Below are 17,501 nucleotides of genomic sequence, written 5' to 3' on the forward strand. Positions count from 1 at the left end.
GATCGGTGATGAGCCTGCGGGTCGTTCCAGAGGCGATGTCCGCGAGTCGAAGGCAAACGGCGAATCGTTAAAATGCATGTCGTCACTTGACTTGGACGAGCTTGGTGAATCGTAGCCGCACTCTATTTCCACATGCGGGTCAAACAAAGTTTGGCTGCACACGTGCTAAATACAACTTCTGGTATCGTTTCCAGGTGGTCTACCTGTTGTTTTCGGTTTCCCTGAATAATCAAATTGATTGATCCCATTTGGGCGAGGAGTGGATGAACGTAGTTTAATATCGTTGGCACAGCATCACACCTCAGCTTACGAGTCTTCTGTCCGCTTAGAGCTCAGCTCGTAGCTCTCTTCTGAGATTATTTCTGCATAAGCGGGATCTTGACCTTGACGGGAACCAAGTCCCTATGCACGGCGACGGCCCATTTTGCTCGTCACTGCACGTCTCGCGGAAAAGTGCGGAACGTCATGTCTTGGCTCGCATGTGCTGCCCGGTGGTTGGCGCACAACAACAAAAACGAAGCACGTTGAGCCGTTCACTCGCAGGTAAACGACGTGACACAAGTGCTCGCTTTGTGTTGTGTGACGTCAGTGCTCCAATGTTGCCATCGAAAGGAGCGTTTACGCTAGAATTCGATTGGAGCAGTATAAATTCAATTACTCATGCAGAGGGGCATATAAAATTAAGATATTGCACGTACGATGGGTCTCGAGGCAATAACAATGATATTCAATAGGCGATATCCGAAATTGTCAGCGCCATCCAAAGAACGGGAGAGGAACCATGTTCGCCCTCTTGGAAGTGGCGACGAGCGGCCGGAACGGCCGGGAGGCTTTGCGCGCGGTCTCGTATGTGCGGCGTACCCTTGGTGTTCTGCAATTGTATGCATGCGTGTAGCCCGTGTAGCAGTAAATAGGGTTTTTCGACGCTGGCAAGATGACTGTGCATTGGTGCGTTCCACAGTGCAAGCAGCGCGGCGTCAGCGACAGCGACAGGAACAAGGAGGATCTCCTTTGACGGAGTGTTTTGATCTTTCAACTTGGAGCCGATTGCGTAGTATGTGGTTGGTGACGTGACCGCGAGCTAGCGCGACTATGTCTCTGCAGTAAAAGATAAAGCCAAGAGGTTTCGTCCTTGTCGCGATATATTGGCGAGACTTACCGTAACTGTCCGTACGATAGGGCGGCAGCGCGGACTCACGCGCTATAGTCGTGATTCTGTTCGACCGGAATCGTTCGGCGCAGGTAGCAACACCCGCTTGCTTTTGCCGTCTCATTTGCTACATTGTTTTCTGCTCGTTGCCATGTCAAAAAAAAAGTTTTGATGTGTTTGTTTGGTAATCCCCGTTTTGCTAGTGAGCACCAGTGAAATTATTTAAACGCGTGTTAAAAGCTGCGCGTGCCAACGGCGCTTCTAAATTGTTTATTCAGTGTTTTTTTTTCTTTTCTAAGTATCATTTTATCACTTTCCGAGAGATCCCATCCTCTACGAGAAATGGATTATCGCAATGAAAAGAGACGAAGGTGCTAACTTCCGCGTAAACATGAAATCGACGAAAGTGTGCTCCAAGCATTTCCGTACATGTGACTTTGTACCTGGCGTGGCTAGCGGGCACAACCTCCTTAGGGACACTGCAGTACCGTCAGTGTTCGCCTTCAAACCGCAAAGCAATGTTCGAAAGCCCCCAAAGCAACGTGAACCACCACTGCTAAAGAAAATGACCAGCCACTGCAGCCAGTGGCACCGACAGCTCAAGCAAGTGAAGACGTGCACCAAAACGCGGTGATGGGCAGCAGTTATGGAGTGTATGCCGCTGTTGCAAGCCCAGTGGAACCTGTTCACGACTGCTCTTCACGTGATGCAGAAGCCGAGCACCTTGCAAGTGTAGTTGACCAGCAGAGGAAAGAAATAGCACGGCTTCGTGATGAACGTGAACAGCTGAGACAGCAACTGGAAAACGCAAGGCAACGCTACGTGTGCTTCATGCAGAAAAAATCCGCCTCTAGTCCCAGGTTTTGCAAGAGCAGGGAAGATCAGCTTCCTTTTGCATTGAACGCTTCAAAAACTGTGATGAAGACTTCATGTTTTACACTGGTCTACCGGTATATCAACACTTCGCAGCATTGCTGCGTTTTCTGGACATTGGAAAAGATGGCTGCAATGTCTTGCGGACAGAAAGCAGCAGCTGGTAGAATTCTTTGAGGGGCCGTAAGCGAAAGCTAACCACAGCCCTTAGCAAAAAGAGGCCGTACTTCAAACGAAGTTGAAATATATTTAGTACGAATATTCATTTTGTATTTATTCTGTATTATTTTGGCCGCATTGGAAATACGCGCGTAAGGTATTCAAAATACATTATAAATATGAATCAAAAAATATTTTAGATATACCAAAAATATTATCCCTTCACACTCAAGATGCCATTTATGCACTAAAAACCGGTTACACAATATTTTTTTTTTCCTATTTTCGGTTTTGACAGCAAATGGTGTCCTGTGGTATTTGAAGGCACTACTAAATACATCTCACAAAGCTACATTAGTGACGAACACAAACACAAACACCATGACACACTGAACAGCTCATTCACAGTCCCGTTGACTGCTCTAGAGCCTTATATAGCCTACATATTGAAGGTAATCATTTTTTCGGTGACCACCTCTTCGCTTATTAAGGTTCCAAGTATTCGATCTTCTCCTCGGGAGTCTGTCAAAGGGGAAACAGTGTTTTGAAGTTCGTGGACGATATCTCTTACTAAAAGGAATTGGTACAACTAATAACAATTCGGCGCAGTCCCTAATACAATATCCACACAAACGGCTCATAAAATACATGTTATTGCTTCTCTGCGTAGCACCACTCAGGACGAAGCGAATCAAGGCAGTTTCTTCACTTTAAAATACTGTAAACGGCTTTATTTTCGTGAGGACCTAATTCTCGCAAAGTTCGCGAATCGCCTACAATTCCGAAAAATAGGTCCCGTGAACAATTCCGGCAAAATGTTAAAACATTAAAATCTATATTGCGATCCCAGCGCGTCGCGAAAATTAGAATTTGCGAATTATTCCAAAACTCCAACTTTGACCTAAATCGCGAAATATTGAGCCCGCGAAAAATAAATATTTTACAGTAGTTGTTTTGCCTTTCCTTTTTAGTAGTTGACTATTTAATATGGTAGTTAATGTCACTATATTAAAGTCACTATTCACATCACGTACAATGGTGAGTATACACGTTCAGTGAACTAACATTGTGCTAACAAAACCACGCCAAACGTATCTGTTTAAGCACCTACTGAAGCTTTCCAACATCAGCATATGTTGTGGTTGTAGTTCCCGAACCCCGTTTGTGATTGGTGTGCAAGGAACTGATCAGGTGTGTTCTTGATAGAAAAAAGGAAACAATAACATAAACTGGGCTGATTTATCAGTGCGATGCTGCGCAATTCAGTAGACAAACTAATCAAATGTTGTATTTAGGCGCTTCAGTGTACTCCATATCTGCTTGAAGTGAACTTCTAGAAGGGGAGCTTTTCAATATTTTGGTAGTTTAAGTCAAACTACCAAAGTATTGCAGTCAAAAGGTACTTAGAGTATAACACAACAGTATTTACGATATTCAGGTATTTTAAGAGTATTCTGCACGTATTTTTGATTGCTCCATTTTTTTAGGGTTGGAGTATATTTTGCATGAATTAAATAAATATTTCGAGAAATATATGTGAAAGGTATTTTGTGCCTATTAATCTAGTATTTACATATTTCAAAACGCATGAAGGGAACTTCAAATGTAGTCGAAGTAAAGGTATTTTAAAATGATTTTTAGAAGTATATTTTAGTACTAAGTAAAAAAAAAAGAAGTTTATATTTTCGGTCTATTTTTCGTGTACTTACAATTATGTACTGTACTTCAAATACACTCAAATTAGAATGTGGTATATTTAAAACGTATTAGTTTTCGCCAAGGGAGAGAATGAACTATTTTTACTTCTTGTGAGACTATGTCTTGGTCTCTTCGAAGCAGACTTGGCACACAGGTTTTCCATTGCGCAGTCCACAGTGTCAAGGATTGGCATGTCCTGGTTGAATTTCCTATATGCAAAGTTGAGCTCATTTCCCCTGTGGGCACTAAGGGAAACAACAGATGCAATGATGCCAGGCGATTTTGTTAAGAAAGACGCATCAACGAGGGTAATTCTGGATGCAACGGAGGTGCAGTGTGAAGTGCCGACCTCTCTGTCGCTTTAGTCAAGCACATACTCAATGTACAAATCTGCAAACACCTTTAAAGGGCTTGTCGGTGTAGTGCCTAATATTTTTCTGGCCTTCGTGTCCGAGCTTTACACAGGATCGACATCAGACAGAGAAACTGTCATAAGGAGCGGCTTTTTAGAGATGACATTTGAAGAGAATGATTCCGTGATGGCAGATAAGGGTTTCCTCATTGAGGATTTGCTTGAGAGAAAAGGTGTAAAGCTGAATCTACCGCCTTTCTTGAAAGGCCGCACATTCACAGATGGACAAGCGCAAGAAACAAAGGAAATCGCATCTCTAAGAATTCATGCGGAACGTAGAATACAAAGAATTAAGGCATATCATATCTTTGCTCGGCTGATACCACTGACCCTTGCCCCTGTAGCTAATCAAATTTGGATAGTGGCAGCTATACTCACGAATTGTCAGTCCCGTCTCATAAATCGCACAGGCAGCGCAGATATGATGGCAGGCTGAAGCCTAACGAACATAATTATGACCAGCACACGTAAACTTTGCCTTTCCCGTAAAATATTGATTATGTGCCCACTCGAAGTACAGACACAATCGGGAGAAAGGGGAACGGGCACTCCCTAGGTTTGGGTACGAAAAAGCAGGACAGACTTGCGAGGGACCTTGCTTAGTGTGTGTGCCTTTAAATAGGGGGTGGGTGCCCGTTTTCAACATGGGCACATGCTCTGTAGTTTCCCGATATGTTCACTTCATTTTATACTTTGTGTTTGTGTGTCGAAGCTTTGTGCGACTTGTATGTGTGCTGACCTTCACGAAAGAAACCTGTCATGAGTGTAGTGCTTGTATGGTCTTTTTTTGTTTCATGCTCGTTCGTGAGAGGAAGCATTTTGTTGAAAATGCAGAGATGGCTGCCGGCGTGATGGACCGTAAATGCTACTGTGCCGAGGGGAGGGGTGACGAACTTGATTGAAACACAACAGTTCACCCACCCAGAGACATCTTTATTCTTTATTTAGCCCTAGCTACTGCAGTTTGACCTAGTTTACTTGCGAGCAACATAAGGCGACATATGCCCAAAGTAAAAATCATCAAGCTTTCGACGCATTTCCATCAAGTCCTGAAATTTAAAGCGAATACGCTCAACGACTATCCACTTCTCTGAGCAGACAAAAGTCTCCCCAGCAATATCTAGTCAGAGCCATTTGGCCAAGCATCTGGGCATAATGGTCATGGTCCCGGTCAAGATGTGGCTTATCGTTTTCATTGAATTTTATGAAGAAGTTCTGCATCCTGGCATAATCTGGATCAGTGTCTTTGAGTGAATACGAATATTTTATTTCGAAGACTCCATACGAGAGCTCCTCTGGATCATATACCAGCCTGTCAAGTGTGGCACCAAGCCGCGGGAATCCAGGGTTTACTACTAAGCCGCAGTGTTGGAGCGACACATTGTGCTTGAAGTTAGACATAACAGCTGTATAGCGGTCCGCAGCCAGACTTTCATTTCTTAGCGCATACTGAACTGCACGAACATGCGAGATGTCTTTTGGCTCGACGAGGTTCCGCAAGCCCGTTTCTGTCCACTGTTCTCGCTTGGATCCACGACAAAAACTTGACATGGTTAATCGGTTGCGCCGCGTGTCTCGCCAGTGCGCACTCCGTCCTTGCTGTCTGGAGTTCAGTTCGAGCTCCCTGGCACTTTCCGGCGACACTTCGATCCCCTGCGACAAACGGTAAAAGTCGTTACAGCATATGAACACTACATATATGTAACAGCTCTCCGCCCGATTACTGCATTTTTCCTGGCCCACCAGCCTTGCTAAGAAGTGATTGTGCAAAGTTTTTCTTGTCCGCTGGACTGAAAATGATAATGCAGGATGTTATGCTTAATGCATAAACCTGCAGGGCAGTCAAGTTTTGCCTGACATGTGGCACAACCTAACCCCAAATATCTGCAACATCGAGGTAGCCCTTTCGCCATGTTCGTTGTTGTTAGAGTGCAGTACTGTGAAGTCTCTGCTTCCACTTCGTCGGTGCTGACTTAAGCAGTCTTTGTTTGCGTATGGTTACAGCAGTCGCAACCATATTGACTGTCCCGCGCATTTCCATATGACTTCACTGAAGGGCAGCCACTCGAAAGCACCGAAGGTGTGAAGGTTCGAATGCTTAGCAGGCGAGAAGCCAGATTACCATCGAGGCTGTGGGAGAAACAACACCGTTAGGGATTGACAATTTTCATAAGACATGGAATGCCTGTTTCACATGCAGCGACTGTACGAGTAAAACTGGTACAACAGCAGGCGCAGTGAGAGTCATCGCAACGGTTGGATTCACATGTTCTGGCCACCGTCGCAATGTCTGATGTAGCGCCACTTTTTTGTTTTTGCTTACAATACAATGTATACGCCTTCATATACATGAATATATCACGTTTACATGAACTAACCGACAAGTTCACATTTCTACATTGCTAATACAAGACGAGGCATTTCAGTTTTAGCCTTGCAACGTGCATGAAACGCTGTCTCTCATGGTCACGTGGCACACAGCAGACGCTGCCGACGCTGCAACAGGATTCCAGCTGGGTGGAACCCTGTCGAAGAGCTGCTGCGACAGTGCCACTGCAATTTTAATCGGATAAAGACAGGAATTGCAGCATGTGAAACGGGCTTACTGGCGGCATCTCGTACGCATAAACATAGGCGGCAACAGCGTCGCCAATGCGAGCCGCACTGGCGATCAATCGACGGTGGCGCACTCTGACCAATAGCCAGCGGGTATGCGTCAAATTTACCTTTATAAGGTGCGTGCAAATCTCTGAAATAAACAGTTGTGAGTCAGCGCTCGTCTTGTGTACTTCTTTGCTTGGTGGCCTAGTTTGCGCTATGCATTATGTCTTACGATCATACCAACCAGCCCAACAACGTATTGTACTGTCTGCCATGGTTGCCGTAAGCAGCACTTACCGTCAATATTTGCCATTCCTCCGCACTGAGCGTGCCAGAGAATGTGCGCTATGGAGTCCCATCGAAGAGGGAGAGCTCCGGTACTGAAGTTGCAAGGCCGATTCCTGCAGAAATGTTTGCCGAGGTCCACGTCTTGTAGCCGGAGTGTAGCATTGCCTGCTGATAAGACAGCGGTGAACCAGCAGGTGCAGGCCCCAGTTTTGTGTCCGTTAGCGGCCCTCGGGCAGCCAGTAGTACTGCGCCAAGGTTTTGGTTCCCAAGGCTCTGGAGAGTTCTGCCCAGTTCATGCAGCAACTCTAGCTGCCGTTGCTCGTCCTGCTTCTTGGCGCAGGCATCAAACAGCCGCACTGACATAGGTGTGGGCACGCCGCCTTCACGGGGACTCCTCCAATCCACGTCTTGGACACTCATTGGCCTAATGCCTTGTCGTCGAGGGCGCCGCCACTGTTGTGGGAGCTCAGTGCATGACAACTCTGGCGGTGTCTCCTTGTAGCCTTTTGTCTTAAACAAGATGATCAACCAAGAGTGGCGAGAATGTAGCTGCATGCACCGCTTGCTCCAGCAGGGCACTAGCAAGTTGCACCTGTCACTGCACCAGTGTCAAGCCTAAAGGCGACTTAAATTTTATATGGCACTCCAGTCTTCTTCTGGCTCCTGAAGCATGTAGCTTGTGCATAGATGACACCAAGCCTTTTGGGATAACAAGGAAGGATATGTGAGCTGCGCTAAATGCCTTGTTTTTTTGTTTTGTTTTTTTACTGGTAAGCACCTTAAGGGCAGCAAAGAAAAGGCACAGCTATTGACCAAAGAAGTCGCTCATAAAAAATGTGAGGTGGGAGCCGCATATGGAATCTTCTCTGGGCTAGTGCTCATATAGGAAAAAAATACGTACTGAACTAAGTTATATTGCTGCTATCTCCTGGTACATTCTCACTTGCTAAAGTTCTAGTGCAGGTGTTTTTACAGTTGATATGTTGTAGCATAGGCGTGCTACGTCACGGTAAGTTGGCATTGCGAACTAGATAAGAAGAAATACGTTGACCGCTTATACATTAGCACACTTGCGGGCTATATCATCAGGAAGCTACGCGCGCACTTTGTTGTTGTTAAATTCGTCTCTTTTCATTCAGTGATGTAAATACGTGCCGAAAGCCCATTTCATACGCAGCGTAGTCGGATCCCGCCGCGAGTCCAACAAGCTCGCTCCGTCATGGCATACTAAGTAAAGCCTCCCATCGGTAACAAAAGCAAGGCTGGCTCGTGAAAACCACATCGTTTAAGCAACGTTTCAGCATAACACCAAGCATTGAAAATCGTTGACTTTTCAAGAGTTCCACGCGAACGCAAGTGCGCCGCTTTGGAAGAACTGCTTTGCCCGCTTGCGTAGCAGATACGACTTCGGCGTTGTTACGACTAGAACAACAAAGGAACAACGTGAACAAGCGTAGCAAGTAAATTATTTTTTTGTTTCACAATGTTTACAAAGGAACGCAAGTTACGCAACGGTATTAACATACCTCGAGTCGCAAACGTTTTTTCATCACTGACGAAGGCAGGGTGTACGCTTCGGTGGCAAAGGCGTACGACTTACTCCGCTGCCGTGACGATGGCGTTTCCGAAGCGCACAAGGCTTCTAACGCGCCCCCAGGTACCCGTGGTAACTCTTCCAGGTTATTATGCCACATTACGTGATCAAATGACGGAAAACTCTGCCGTTCGCTCATTGCTTCGCACGCTTCGCTGCCGCCGGCTTGCCACAACGAACATGGCGACGCTCTCAGTGTTGTCAGATCACCAAGCAATTTCGCATAAGGTCTATTGTTTTCTCAAATAAAAAATTTGACCGCACAATCCCTTTAAGAAACTGAGATAGTTAAGGCGATTTCTCGGAGACTGCTTTACTGAAAAAATACTTTATAAAAGTTCATAGGGTGGTTGACCCGTACATTACATATGGTGTTATGGGATACGGGTTTCCCGTATGCTAGTGGGAAACCGTACCTGTACAGGTTGACCCATTCAAATACAGGAACCCATACCTGTATGGGTTGACCCATTCAGATACAGGAACCCGTACCTGTATGGGTTTACCCATTCAGATACAGGAACCCGTACTTGTACAAGTTAACCCATTTGAATATAGGAACCTGTACCTTACAGGTTGACCCATTTAGATATAGGAACCAATATTTATGCATGTTCACTTGTTCAAATAGAGAAACCATAATCTTTACGGGTTTACCCGTTTTGACGCAGTAATAGGAATCAACATGGTGTTAAACGTTTGCGTGCGGACGTATGGATTTTTTGCAGGTTTAACAATTTGCATGCATTTGTCATGCATAGAGTAACCATGAGCCAGGTCATTTCAGGTTATATGTGTACTTAGTGAATGAAAATTGGCATACTGCAGAACATCAAAAAGAAGCTTAGCCTCTAAGCAAGCTTCGAAGTCAAGCTTCTTGTTAATATCCTGCAGTAGGATAGTAACAAATTGGCATACTGCAGTAGGTTGACCCGAGCTGTCCTCTTCCCTGGAGAGGCCTCTGGAGGATGCCTCCGTATGTACTCGTGGAAGGCATCTGCAGGGGAAAAGAATACAACAATAAGTCATGTATATCTACCGTTTCTTGAAAAAATAAATATTGTTTTTTGTGCAATTATAAGCAAGCAATTTCCACTACAATTTATGCTTTGTTAATATCTTCTGATACCATGTAGTCTTCAAGAGCGACTTCTTACGATGATGCAGTCTCCTTAAAACAGCAGGTATGCATGAGTCGACAAGAAAGTTTTGAACCAGTTCAGACCGAGTTCGGAGCAGTGCAGAAGCAGTGCGCAAGTCGGGCTGCGGCTGCGTGAAGTTAAGCTGCAGCGTTACAAACGACCGTGTAATTGGCCTCCGAATGACCGAAGAGTTGTACATCTGTTACTGCATGAACGCTGAACTGACTTTGGCCAGCGCAAGATTCTGTGGAACTGAGGCTGAGCTTGTGCAGCACTGGTATAAATCGAACAGGCCAGTTCACCGTCCACGCAACTTCTCGTTGAATCTAATGCGTCAGTTTTTGCACTATTTGAACTAAATCGGCCTGTTCAGGCAAATCGAAAGAACCTAGTGTGACTTTTCACAACTATGCACTTAAAGCTTGCTTGCAACAGTGTGTTCCTTGCATTTCAGTGTTTATAATAATTATATACCCTGGAGTGGGGGGACAAAACGGAACGGAAAGGCACGAAGCTCCGGAACTTCGTGTCTGTCTGTCCCTTTTTGTCCCCACACTCCCGGGTTACCACGTCTATCCTTAATTAGCTCGCCCGCCGGTTAACTAAAATAAAAGTATGTTCTATGAATCCAAATATGTATTTTAAATTATGAAAATGTGCCTCCGATTCCCTAGAACCTCAAACATACTTCATGCCGAACATTGTCACCATGGGAGCGAGTGAAAGAAACACTGAAGACACAATTGCCTTAAAAGGTTAAAACAGCGCAAAAAACGACGGACAGGGTAAAGAAGGACAGGGACAGTCCGTGTCCTTCTTTACTCTGTCCGTCGTTTTTTGTTCTGTTTTAACCTTTTAAGTATGTCATACCAACTTTCCCACGCTTCAACTTTAGCAACACAATTGTCGGCCGGCGGTTTTTGTGCAAAAGAAAGATTTCGAGCCGCAACTGTTGTTCTCAGCATGTATATAATTCGCCCACACAGATTTCACATCAAGAATCATTTAACTAAATTAATATCCGTGTCATGACCCTTCAATGGTCCATTCATACGAGATAGTTCCCTGCTAAGAAAACTGAGCATGTCATAGACTAGAAAGAAGGAACACCCACGCTGAGAAGGCGGTTCGGAAAATATGGACAGTACTCAAAGGACAAAGCCAAACATAGTTGGGTTGCAGCAGTTCTAGTGAACATACAGACTCACTTTCAAAACTTTGCTGGTGCCAGCTTTTCGTTCAAAAGAAAAAAATAAGTGCCTCGCAGCTCTGCCGGGGAGCCAGCAGAAGGTCCTGCGAGCAGGCCACTGATACCATGGGCCTCCCCCAAAACTTGCAGGGATTAGCATATATTTGCGACGCGGAGCATGTTACTGTAAAACCTCCATAATGTGAAAACATCAAAAACCGCCAAGCGACCTTGATGACCATGACAAGATCAGTCTATTTTTCTTCATATATTAAAAACAAAGAAGGAGATAGGGCCTCTTCATTTCGGTTTTGCGCTCAGAGCTTCACGTTCCTAAAGCTTGAGCTAGTCGAATCATGACCCTTCAACAGCCTATAACACTGACAGTTCTGAAAGCCTTGGAATATCTTATCCCATTAATTTTAACGTAGCAGGTTGCAATTCTGGAAGCCATCAGGCTGAATGTCTTACCAAGTATCAGACATCTGTGAGAAGTGGGCACTTACTGCTGACTGCTGCCAACTTGACTGGAGTCAGGGCCCTCTTGGCCACGGCGCCCTTGAAGCGCCGTCATGGCACCCCAGTCACACTCCGCGCAGGCAGGTACCTTCCTGCCGAAGACCAACTTCGTGGCCTCTTTAACAAACATGGAGTCTCCCAGGGCTCCCATGACGTAGGGCAGTTTGTCCTTTTGCTCCAAGACACCATGGCCAAGGTGAAGCTAGAAATAGATCCGTGAATGGGTTAATTAGCATATACCACATAAATCTGATGCTATGATGGCCCTCTGAATGAAGGGACTAGATAAATCAGTTTCCTAACAGATTGATTGCGATGAATTTTAATGCACTTTTTCCCTATAGTTTGGATGCAAACACTTTACGACATAGGCCAGAGGTCTCCAAACCGATACGGCACGTGAAAGTCTTCCGACCGGCCCGCCGCTCACCGCGGTCTTTCAACTCAAGCCCGACTTGCGGCCCACTTCCAGCAGATCCGCTGCTAGCGGCACAGAAAGGGCGCGTAAAGAAATGACGGCGCTACGCACTCTAAATGCACAAACTAAGATACCATAAAGAATGAAAGAAACTGCATTGAAACAAGGGTCCTCTCACCGTATGATAATTTAACATTGTCATCACTAGCATTACCGTTCTTAGCCCCCGTTTCATGTCTGTGTAACTATATCAATATTCCATTGCATCATCATAGGCATTGTGCTTAGTGCCCTCTTTCATAACTATAGCATATTGAATTTATAATTCTCCTTAGTCTCTTGCAATGCGTGAATGTGCCAAAGTTCCCATGCGCTTTGATTTATGCCTGGTGAGTTTTCATAGTCACAACTGTTGTGTAATGTCAAATTAGGTAAATATTAAATGGTATTTTGATGTATACATTCTCATCAACCCTAGGGTTTTTTAACACTTACTATAACATTAAATGCTGTGTTTAAATATTTATCTACCCTAAAACACCAAGCATGCGCCCCACTCGTGGAAGCGCCCCCTCCCGTTTTACAAAAACGCCACCTAACAAAAACGTTTTTTTTTTTTTTTTTTTTTTATGGTAAGTTGATTTTTTTGGTCCTATTACATATTTCAGTGAAAAGTTATCCCCGAAACTTGAATGTAAACGATAATTGATGGTGGTATAATGGAGAATCCAATTCAAGCCAAGCCAAGCTGGAAAATGCGCGTGACATTGCGCGTCACATGGACGGGCGTGAGCGCACCCTGTCGCATTCGTTTGGATTGGATCGCGTTCGGATCATGCGGCCGTCTCGTCTTTGTTTAGCCATGCAATCCCACACGGTGCAAAAGAAGATCAAGGTCATGGAGTGGCATCGGAGAAATGGAAAGAACCTCCACTTAACCGCTCAACAATTTAAGCTCGACCGCAAGAGGATCCGCGAGTAGGAAAAAAACTGTGAAGTTCTGTTGCAACAGAACTTCGGCAAGTTGAAGCTCCGGCAAAAGCTGAGAAACGGAGCCCCAGTGTTCAGCAAAGAAGTCGACGATGCCCTCTTCAAGTTTCTGGAGCGTGAAAGGAGTGCGGGACGCGCTGTCGGCAACAAACGTTTATCCGAAGAAGCCCTCAGGAACGCAATCAAGCTGCAGCTCGGGAAGTTCGTACATATAAGACAGTATCTGAAGCGATGGAAGCAGCGCTTCAATGTTTTCATGCGGCAGGCGACCAATGATGGCCAGAAGGTGCCCGAGGAGTGTGCTGACGCGGCAAAAGCATTTCGCTCTCCGCTCGGCTGTCTGCGAAGTCGTCACGAATACACCTTGCGCAACATGGCCAACAAGGTCAGACGATGGTTCGGATTACCACGCCAGCCAATAGAACGAACAATCTTGCAAGCGCCAGCACAGTTCGGATTGCCAACACCGGATGTGCCCGGCAGGGCTTCACAGTTGCTTTGGGAGCTTGCGCCTCTGGCCACAAACTACCGGCGTTCGTCATATTGAAAGAGCAAGGTGGAAAAATTCCACCAAGAGCCTTCGTATACTAGATGAGATCAACTTTTCCTTCGTTTCTTTTTTTTTTTTTTATTTATTCATTTATTTTTTTTATTTCAAGCAAATGTTCCTGTCGCGGTTTCGAGGAACGACTGGACGACCTCGGAGAAATTCCTAGAGTGGCTAGGGAGAATATGGGGCCTTAAAGGGATACTTCAACGAAATTTAAAATATTACCGTCGTGTTCAAAAATAGGTTGAATATGATCCACAATACCCGTAAATGACAATCGCACAGTGTATTTAGAGCCTAGTGGCTGTATTTTTCGCTATAAACGGCCCACACTGGCAAGCGCTCGGAGAAGGCCCAGCGGAGACCACGTGACATCCAACGCAATCGTGACGTAGGTCGTCTCAGGACGAGCAAAGCTACGGCGAGGCTGACGTCGAGAGGATGGCCTAGTCGTTCCAGCCACCGAAGCGGCTGCTTTTGTACGAAATTTGAGTGACAGGTTAATCTTCTCTAATCTTTTAGGGGGACAATAGCAACTTCTGCGACACACAAAAAGCATTCTCGGGCAGAGGGGAGTTCCTCCTGCCCCTCTTCTCTCGTCGTGGCCGGAGGCGAGTCAACCTCCGTCACTAGCTGTCAAGGTTCCTAGACGGGCATTACAAGCGAGGCGTTAGCGACATCCACCAGGTGCTCTTTGCTAATCGTTTAAATCGTTTTAAAATTCCTTTTCGTGACTTTTTTAACAAGATATTGGTATGTTCGATGTGATGCTGCTCCTTTGAACGCATATAGACCAAAAAATGAGCGCCGAAATTTCGTTGTAGTATCCCTTTAAAGGGATACTACAACGAAATTTCGGCGCTCATTTTTTGGTCTATATGTGTTCAAAAGAGCAGTATCACATGGAACATACCAATGTCTTGTTAAAAAAGTCTCGAAAAGGAATTTTAAAACGAATTAAACGATTAGCAAAGAGCACCTGGTGGATGTCGCTAACGCCTCGTTTGTAATGCTCGTCTAGGAACCTTGACAGCTAGTGACGGAGGTTGTCTCGTCTCCGGCCACGACAAGAGAAGGGGGAAAGGAGGAACTCCCCTCTTCCCGAGAATCCCTTTTGTGTGTCGCCAGAAGTCGCTATTGTCCCCCTAGAAGATTATAGAAGATTAACCCGTCACTCAAAATTCGCACAAAAGCAGCCGCTTCGGTGGCTGGAACGACTAGGCCGTCCTGTCGACGTCAGCCTCGCCGTAGCTTTGCTCGTCTTGAGACGACCTACGTCACGATTGCGTTGGATGTCACGTGCTCTAAGCTGGGCCTTCTCCGAGCGCTTGCCAGAGTGGGCCGTTTATAACGAAAAATACAGCCACCAGGATCAAAATACAAACGCGCGATTGTCATTTACGGATATTGTGGATCATATTCAACCTATTTTTGAACACGACAGGAATATTTCAAATTTCGTTGAAGTATCCCTTTAAAGGGATACTACAACGAAATTTCGGCGCTCATTTTTTGGTCTATATGTGTTCAAAAAAGCACCATCAAATTGAACATACCAATATCTTGTTAAAAAAGTCACGAAGAGGAATTTTAAAACGAATTAAACGATTAGCAAAGAGCACCTGGTGGATGTCGCTAACGCCTCGCTTGTAATGCCCGTCTAGCAACCTCGGCAGCTAGTGGCGGAGGTTGTCTCGCCTCCGGCCACGACGAGAGAAGAGGGTCAGGAGGAACTCCCCTCTTCCCGAGAATGCCTTTTGTGTGTCACAGAAGTCGCTACTGTCCCCCTACAAGATTATAGAAGATTAACCCGTCACTGAAAATTCGTACAAAAGCAGCCGCTTCGGTGGCTGGAACGACTAGGCCATCCTCTCGACGTCAGCCTCGCCGCAGCTTTGCTCGTCTTGAGACGACCTACGTCACGATTGCGTTGGATGTCACGTGGTCTCTGCTGGGCCTTCTCCGTGCGCTTGCCAGAGTGGGCCGTTTATAACGAAAAAATACAGCCACCAGGCTCAAAATACAAACGTGCGATTGTCATTTTCGGATATTGTGGATCATATTCAACCTATTTTTGAACACGACGGGAATATTTCAAATTTCGTTGAAGTATCCCTTTAAAGGGTAACTGCAAAGAAAAAGAAGCGTATTTTTAAACAACCTAATTGGGACAAGCATGTCACAAAACAATTTTTCCGCCAAAAACAAATTTTTTTACAGCAATATTTATTGCGCGAGACTGATTTTAGTTTGCGGCTATTTCGTCCGTTTTAAATCGCGCGCCACAAAGTTGGTAATATACGTCACGTAGTGGCTGCTGTACGTCACGGGATGACGTATAACAGCCACTCCGCGCGCGTCGAAAGAGCGGGAGTTTCAAATGTGGAGAAATTGTGACTCCGACTAAATTACGTCCTGTGGCGTAAATATTCCTAGAAAAAATTTGTTTTTTCGTGGAATATTTGTTTTGTGACATGCTTGTCCCAATTAGGCTGTTTAAGAAAAAACACATTTTTTTCTTTGCAGTTCAAAGTTTTATGTGACACGGTCTTTGGCCCTTCGTCGGCCGTCCCCAAACTCTACGGTTGCGAAGCGGCACGCGGCATACGAAGGGTGCTCTAGATCGGCCACGACGACCACGTGATGAGCGGGCCGACCTGCATCGTGCATCCCATAACGTTGACGACGTACGACAGCTGTTGGTGTTGGATCAAGTGCCGATCCACAAAACACAAGCGGCAAAGGACGCCATCCAGGAACGCGACACCAATCTGCCAGCCGGCTGCACCAGTCTGCTCCAGCCCGCCAGAACAAGCCATTCAGGGCTAGTCTTCGAAAGACCTGAGAGGCTTTCATGTAAAAAAGAAGAAGAGACCGCCAAAGGAAACTTGCGAAAGCCTTCCCGGCAGGACGTGCTCGAGTTCGTCTCCAAGGCGTGGGCTTCTGTCCCAGAAGAAACCGTGGCACGTTCGTTCAGAGGCTGCGGCATCGCAAACGCGCTCGGCGGGTCCGAGGAGGGCGATCTCCACGAGCGGCTCGCTGACATCGACACCGTCGTCCCTAAGAACCCCGACGAACTGAGAAACAAGTGCGTCGACCTGATTTTCAGGCCAGATTCCGAGGAGTCGTTTGACGGGTTCGACAGCGACTAAAATGAATAGGGGTATACCTGGTTCCGCGTACGCATTTCATGGTGTGGACAATAATTGAAGCGTTTGAATAAAAACCTTTCATTTTGAACACTGGGCAGTGGACATCTTTTATCTGTTGGCCGCCATTTGTTGCCGCCATCTTGAATTTCGGCCCCGAATCCGATCAAGGACTCCCCCCCCCCCCCCCTATTATTTGCTGAATTATCTCCACATTTGGGGGGGGGGGGGGGGGCGCATGCTCGGGTTTTTACGGTAGATTTAGGCACCTAGATTTTCTTCGATTGTAGTTAGCACCTTTCTTTGGCCCTCGAGACTGCGACAGATTGCTAATCTGGCCCTTTAAAGGGTCCTTGAAATCATATTTAAGCGTCTACCTTTTCTTGCGGTTTCCACGTCCCTCGGGGCTCAAACAAGCCAGCGGGCACGGACAGAGTAGCTAAATAACAGTGCGTCGTATTTTAACCGAACGGCGCAGAAACCTCCTCCATCTACGGGGGCGACCCACAGTGCCGAAAGTGCGCGAAATGTGACGTCTTTGGTCCTGGGCTTACTACTGGTCAAAGCCGCTAAAAGCTTATTTTTAGTCGAAATACAAAATATAAGTGGCGTGAACCGTTTCAATTATTTATAAGAGTAGTTTTTGTTCAGTATTCTCGATCAGGAAAAGAAACAAATGCAGTTTAGAAAGTACGGAAACAAGAAATGACCCGTCGACATACCCGCCACCAAATGGTGGAAAAGGCTGCGCATACTAGAAAGGGGTAGT

At 45.8% G+C, this 17,501-nt stretch overlaps 1 protein-coding gene and 3 pseudogenes across 1 annotated transcript; 3 read left to right on the plus strand and 1 right to left on the minus strand.

Moving 5' to 3' along the window:
* Positions 1 to 1,796: 1,796 nt before the first annotated feature.
* Positions 1,797 to 4,245, plus strand: LOC120836984. The gene is made up of 3 exons (XM_040206138.1): positions 1,797 to 1,853; positions 2,011 to 2,100; positions 3,964 to 4,245. Exons 1-3 carry the CDS (start codon positions 1,797 to 1,799, stop codon positions 4,243 to 4,245), a joined length of 429 nt encoding a protein of 142 aa, XP_040062072.1.
* Positions 4,246 to 5,266: 1,021 nt separating this feature from the next.
* On the minus strand, positions 5,267 to 8,914 carry LOC115318984 (annotated as a pseudogene).
* A 3,991-nt stretch (positions 8,915 to 12,905) lies between these two features.
* LOC120836982 lies at positions 12,906 to 13,624 on the plus strand (annotated as a pseudogene).
* A 76-nt stretch (positions 13,625 to 13,700) lies between these two features.
* On the plus strand, positions 13,701 to 16,735 carry LOC120836983 (annotated as a pseudogene).
* The last annotated feature ends 766 nt before the right edge of the window (positions 16,736 to 17,501 follow it).

The sequence above is a fragment of the Ixodes scapularis genome, unplaced genomic scaffold (genome assembly GCF_016920785.2).
Source record: "Ixodes scapularis isolate PalLabHiFi unplaced genomic scaffold, ASM1692078v2 PGA_scaffold2__306_contigs__length_199485367, whole genome shotgun sequence".
In the NCBI taxonomy this organism is placed as follows: domain Eukaryota; kingdom Metazoa; phylum Arthropoda; class Arachnida; order Ixodida; family Ixodidae; genus Ixodes; species Ixodes scapularis.

Excerpts from the sequence above, each read along its gene's own strand:
- LOC120836984 (XM_040206138.1), top strand. The coding sequence starts at position 1,797 with ATGGAGTGTATGCCGCTGTTGCAAGCCCAGTGGAACCTGTTCACGACT. Across the intron at positions 1,854-2,010 it reads TGTTCACGACTGCTCTTCAC|GTTTTGCAAGAGCAGGGAAG; the intron begins GTGATGCAGAAG and ends CTCTAGTCCCAG. Across the intron at positions 2,101-3,963 it reads TGTTTTACACTGGTCTACCG|GGAGAGAATGAACTATTTTT; the intron begins GTATATCAACAC and ends GTTTTCGCCAAG.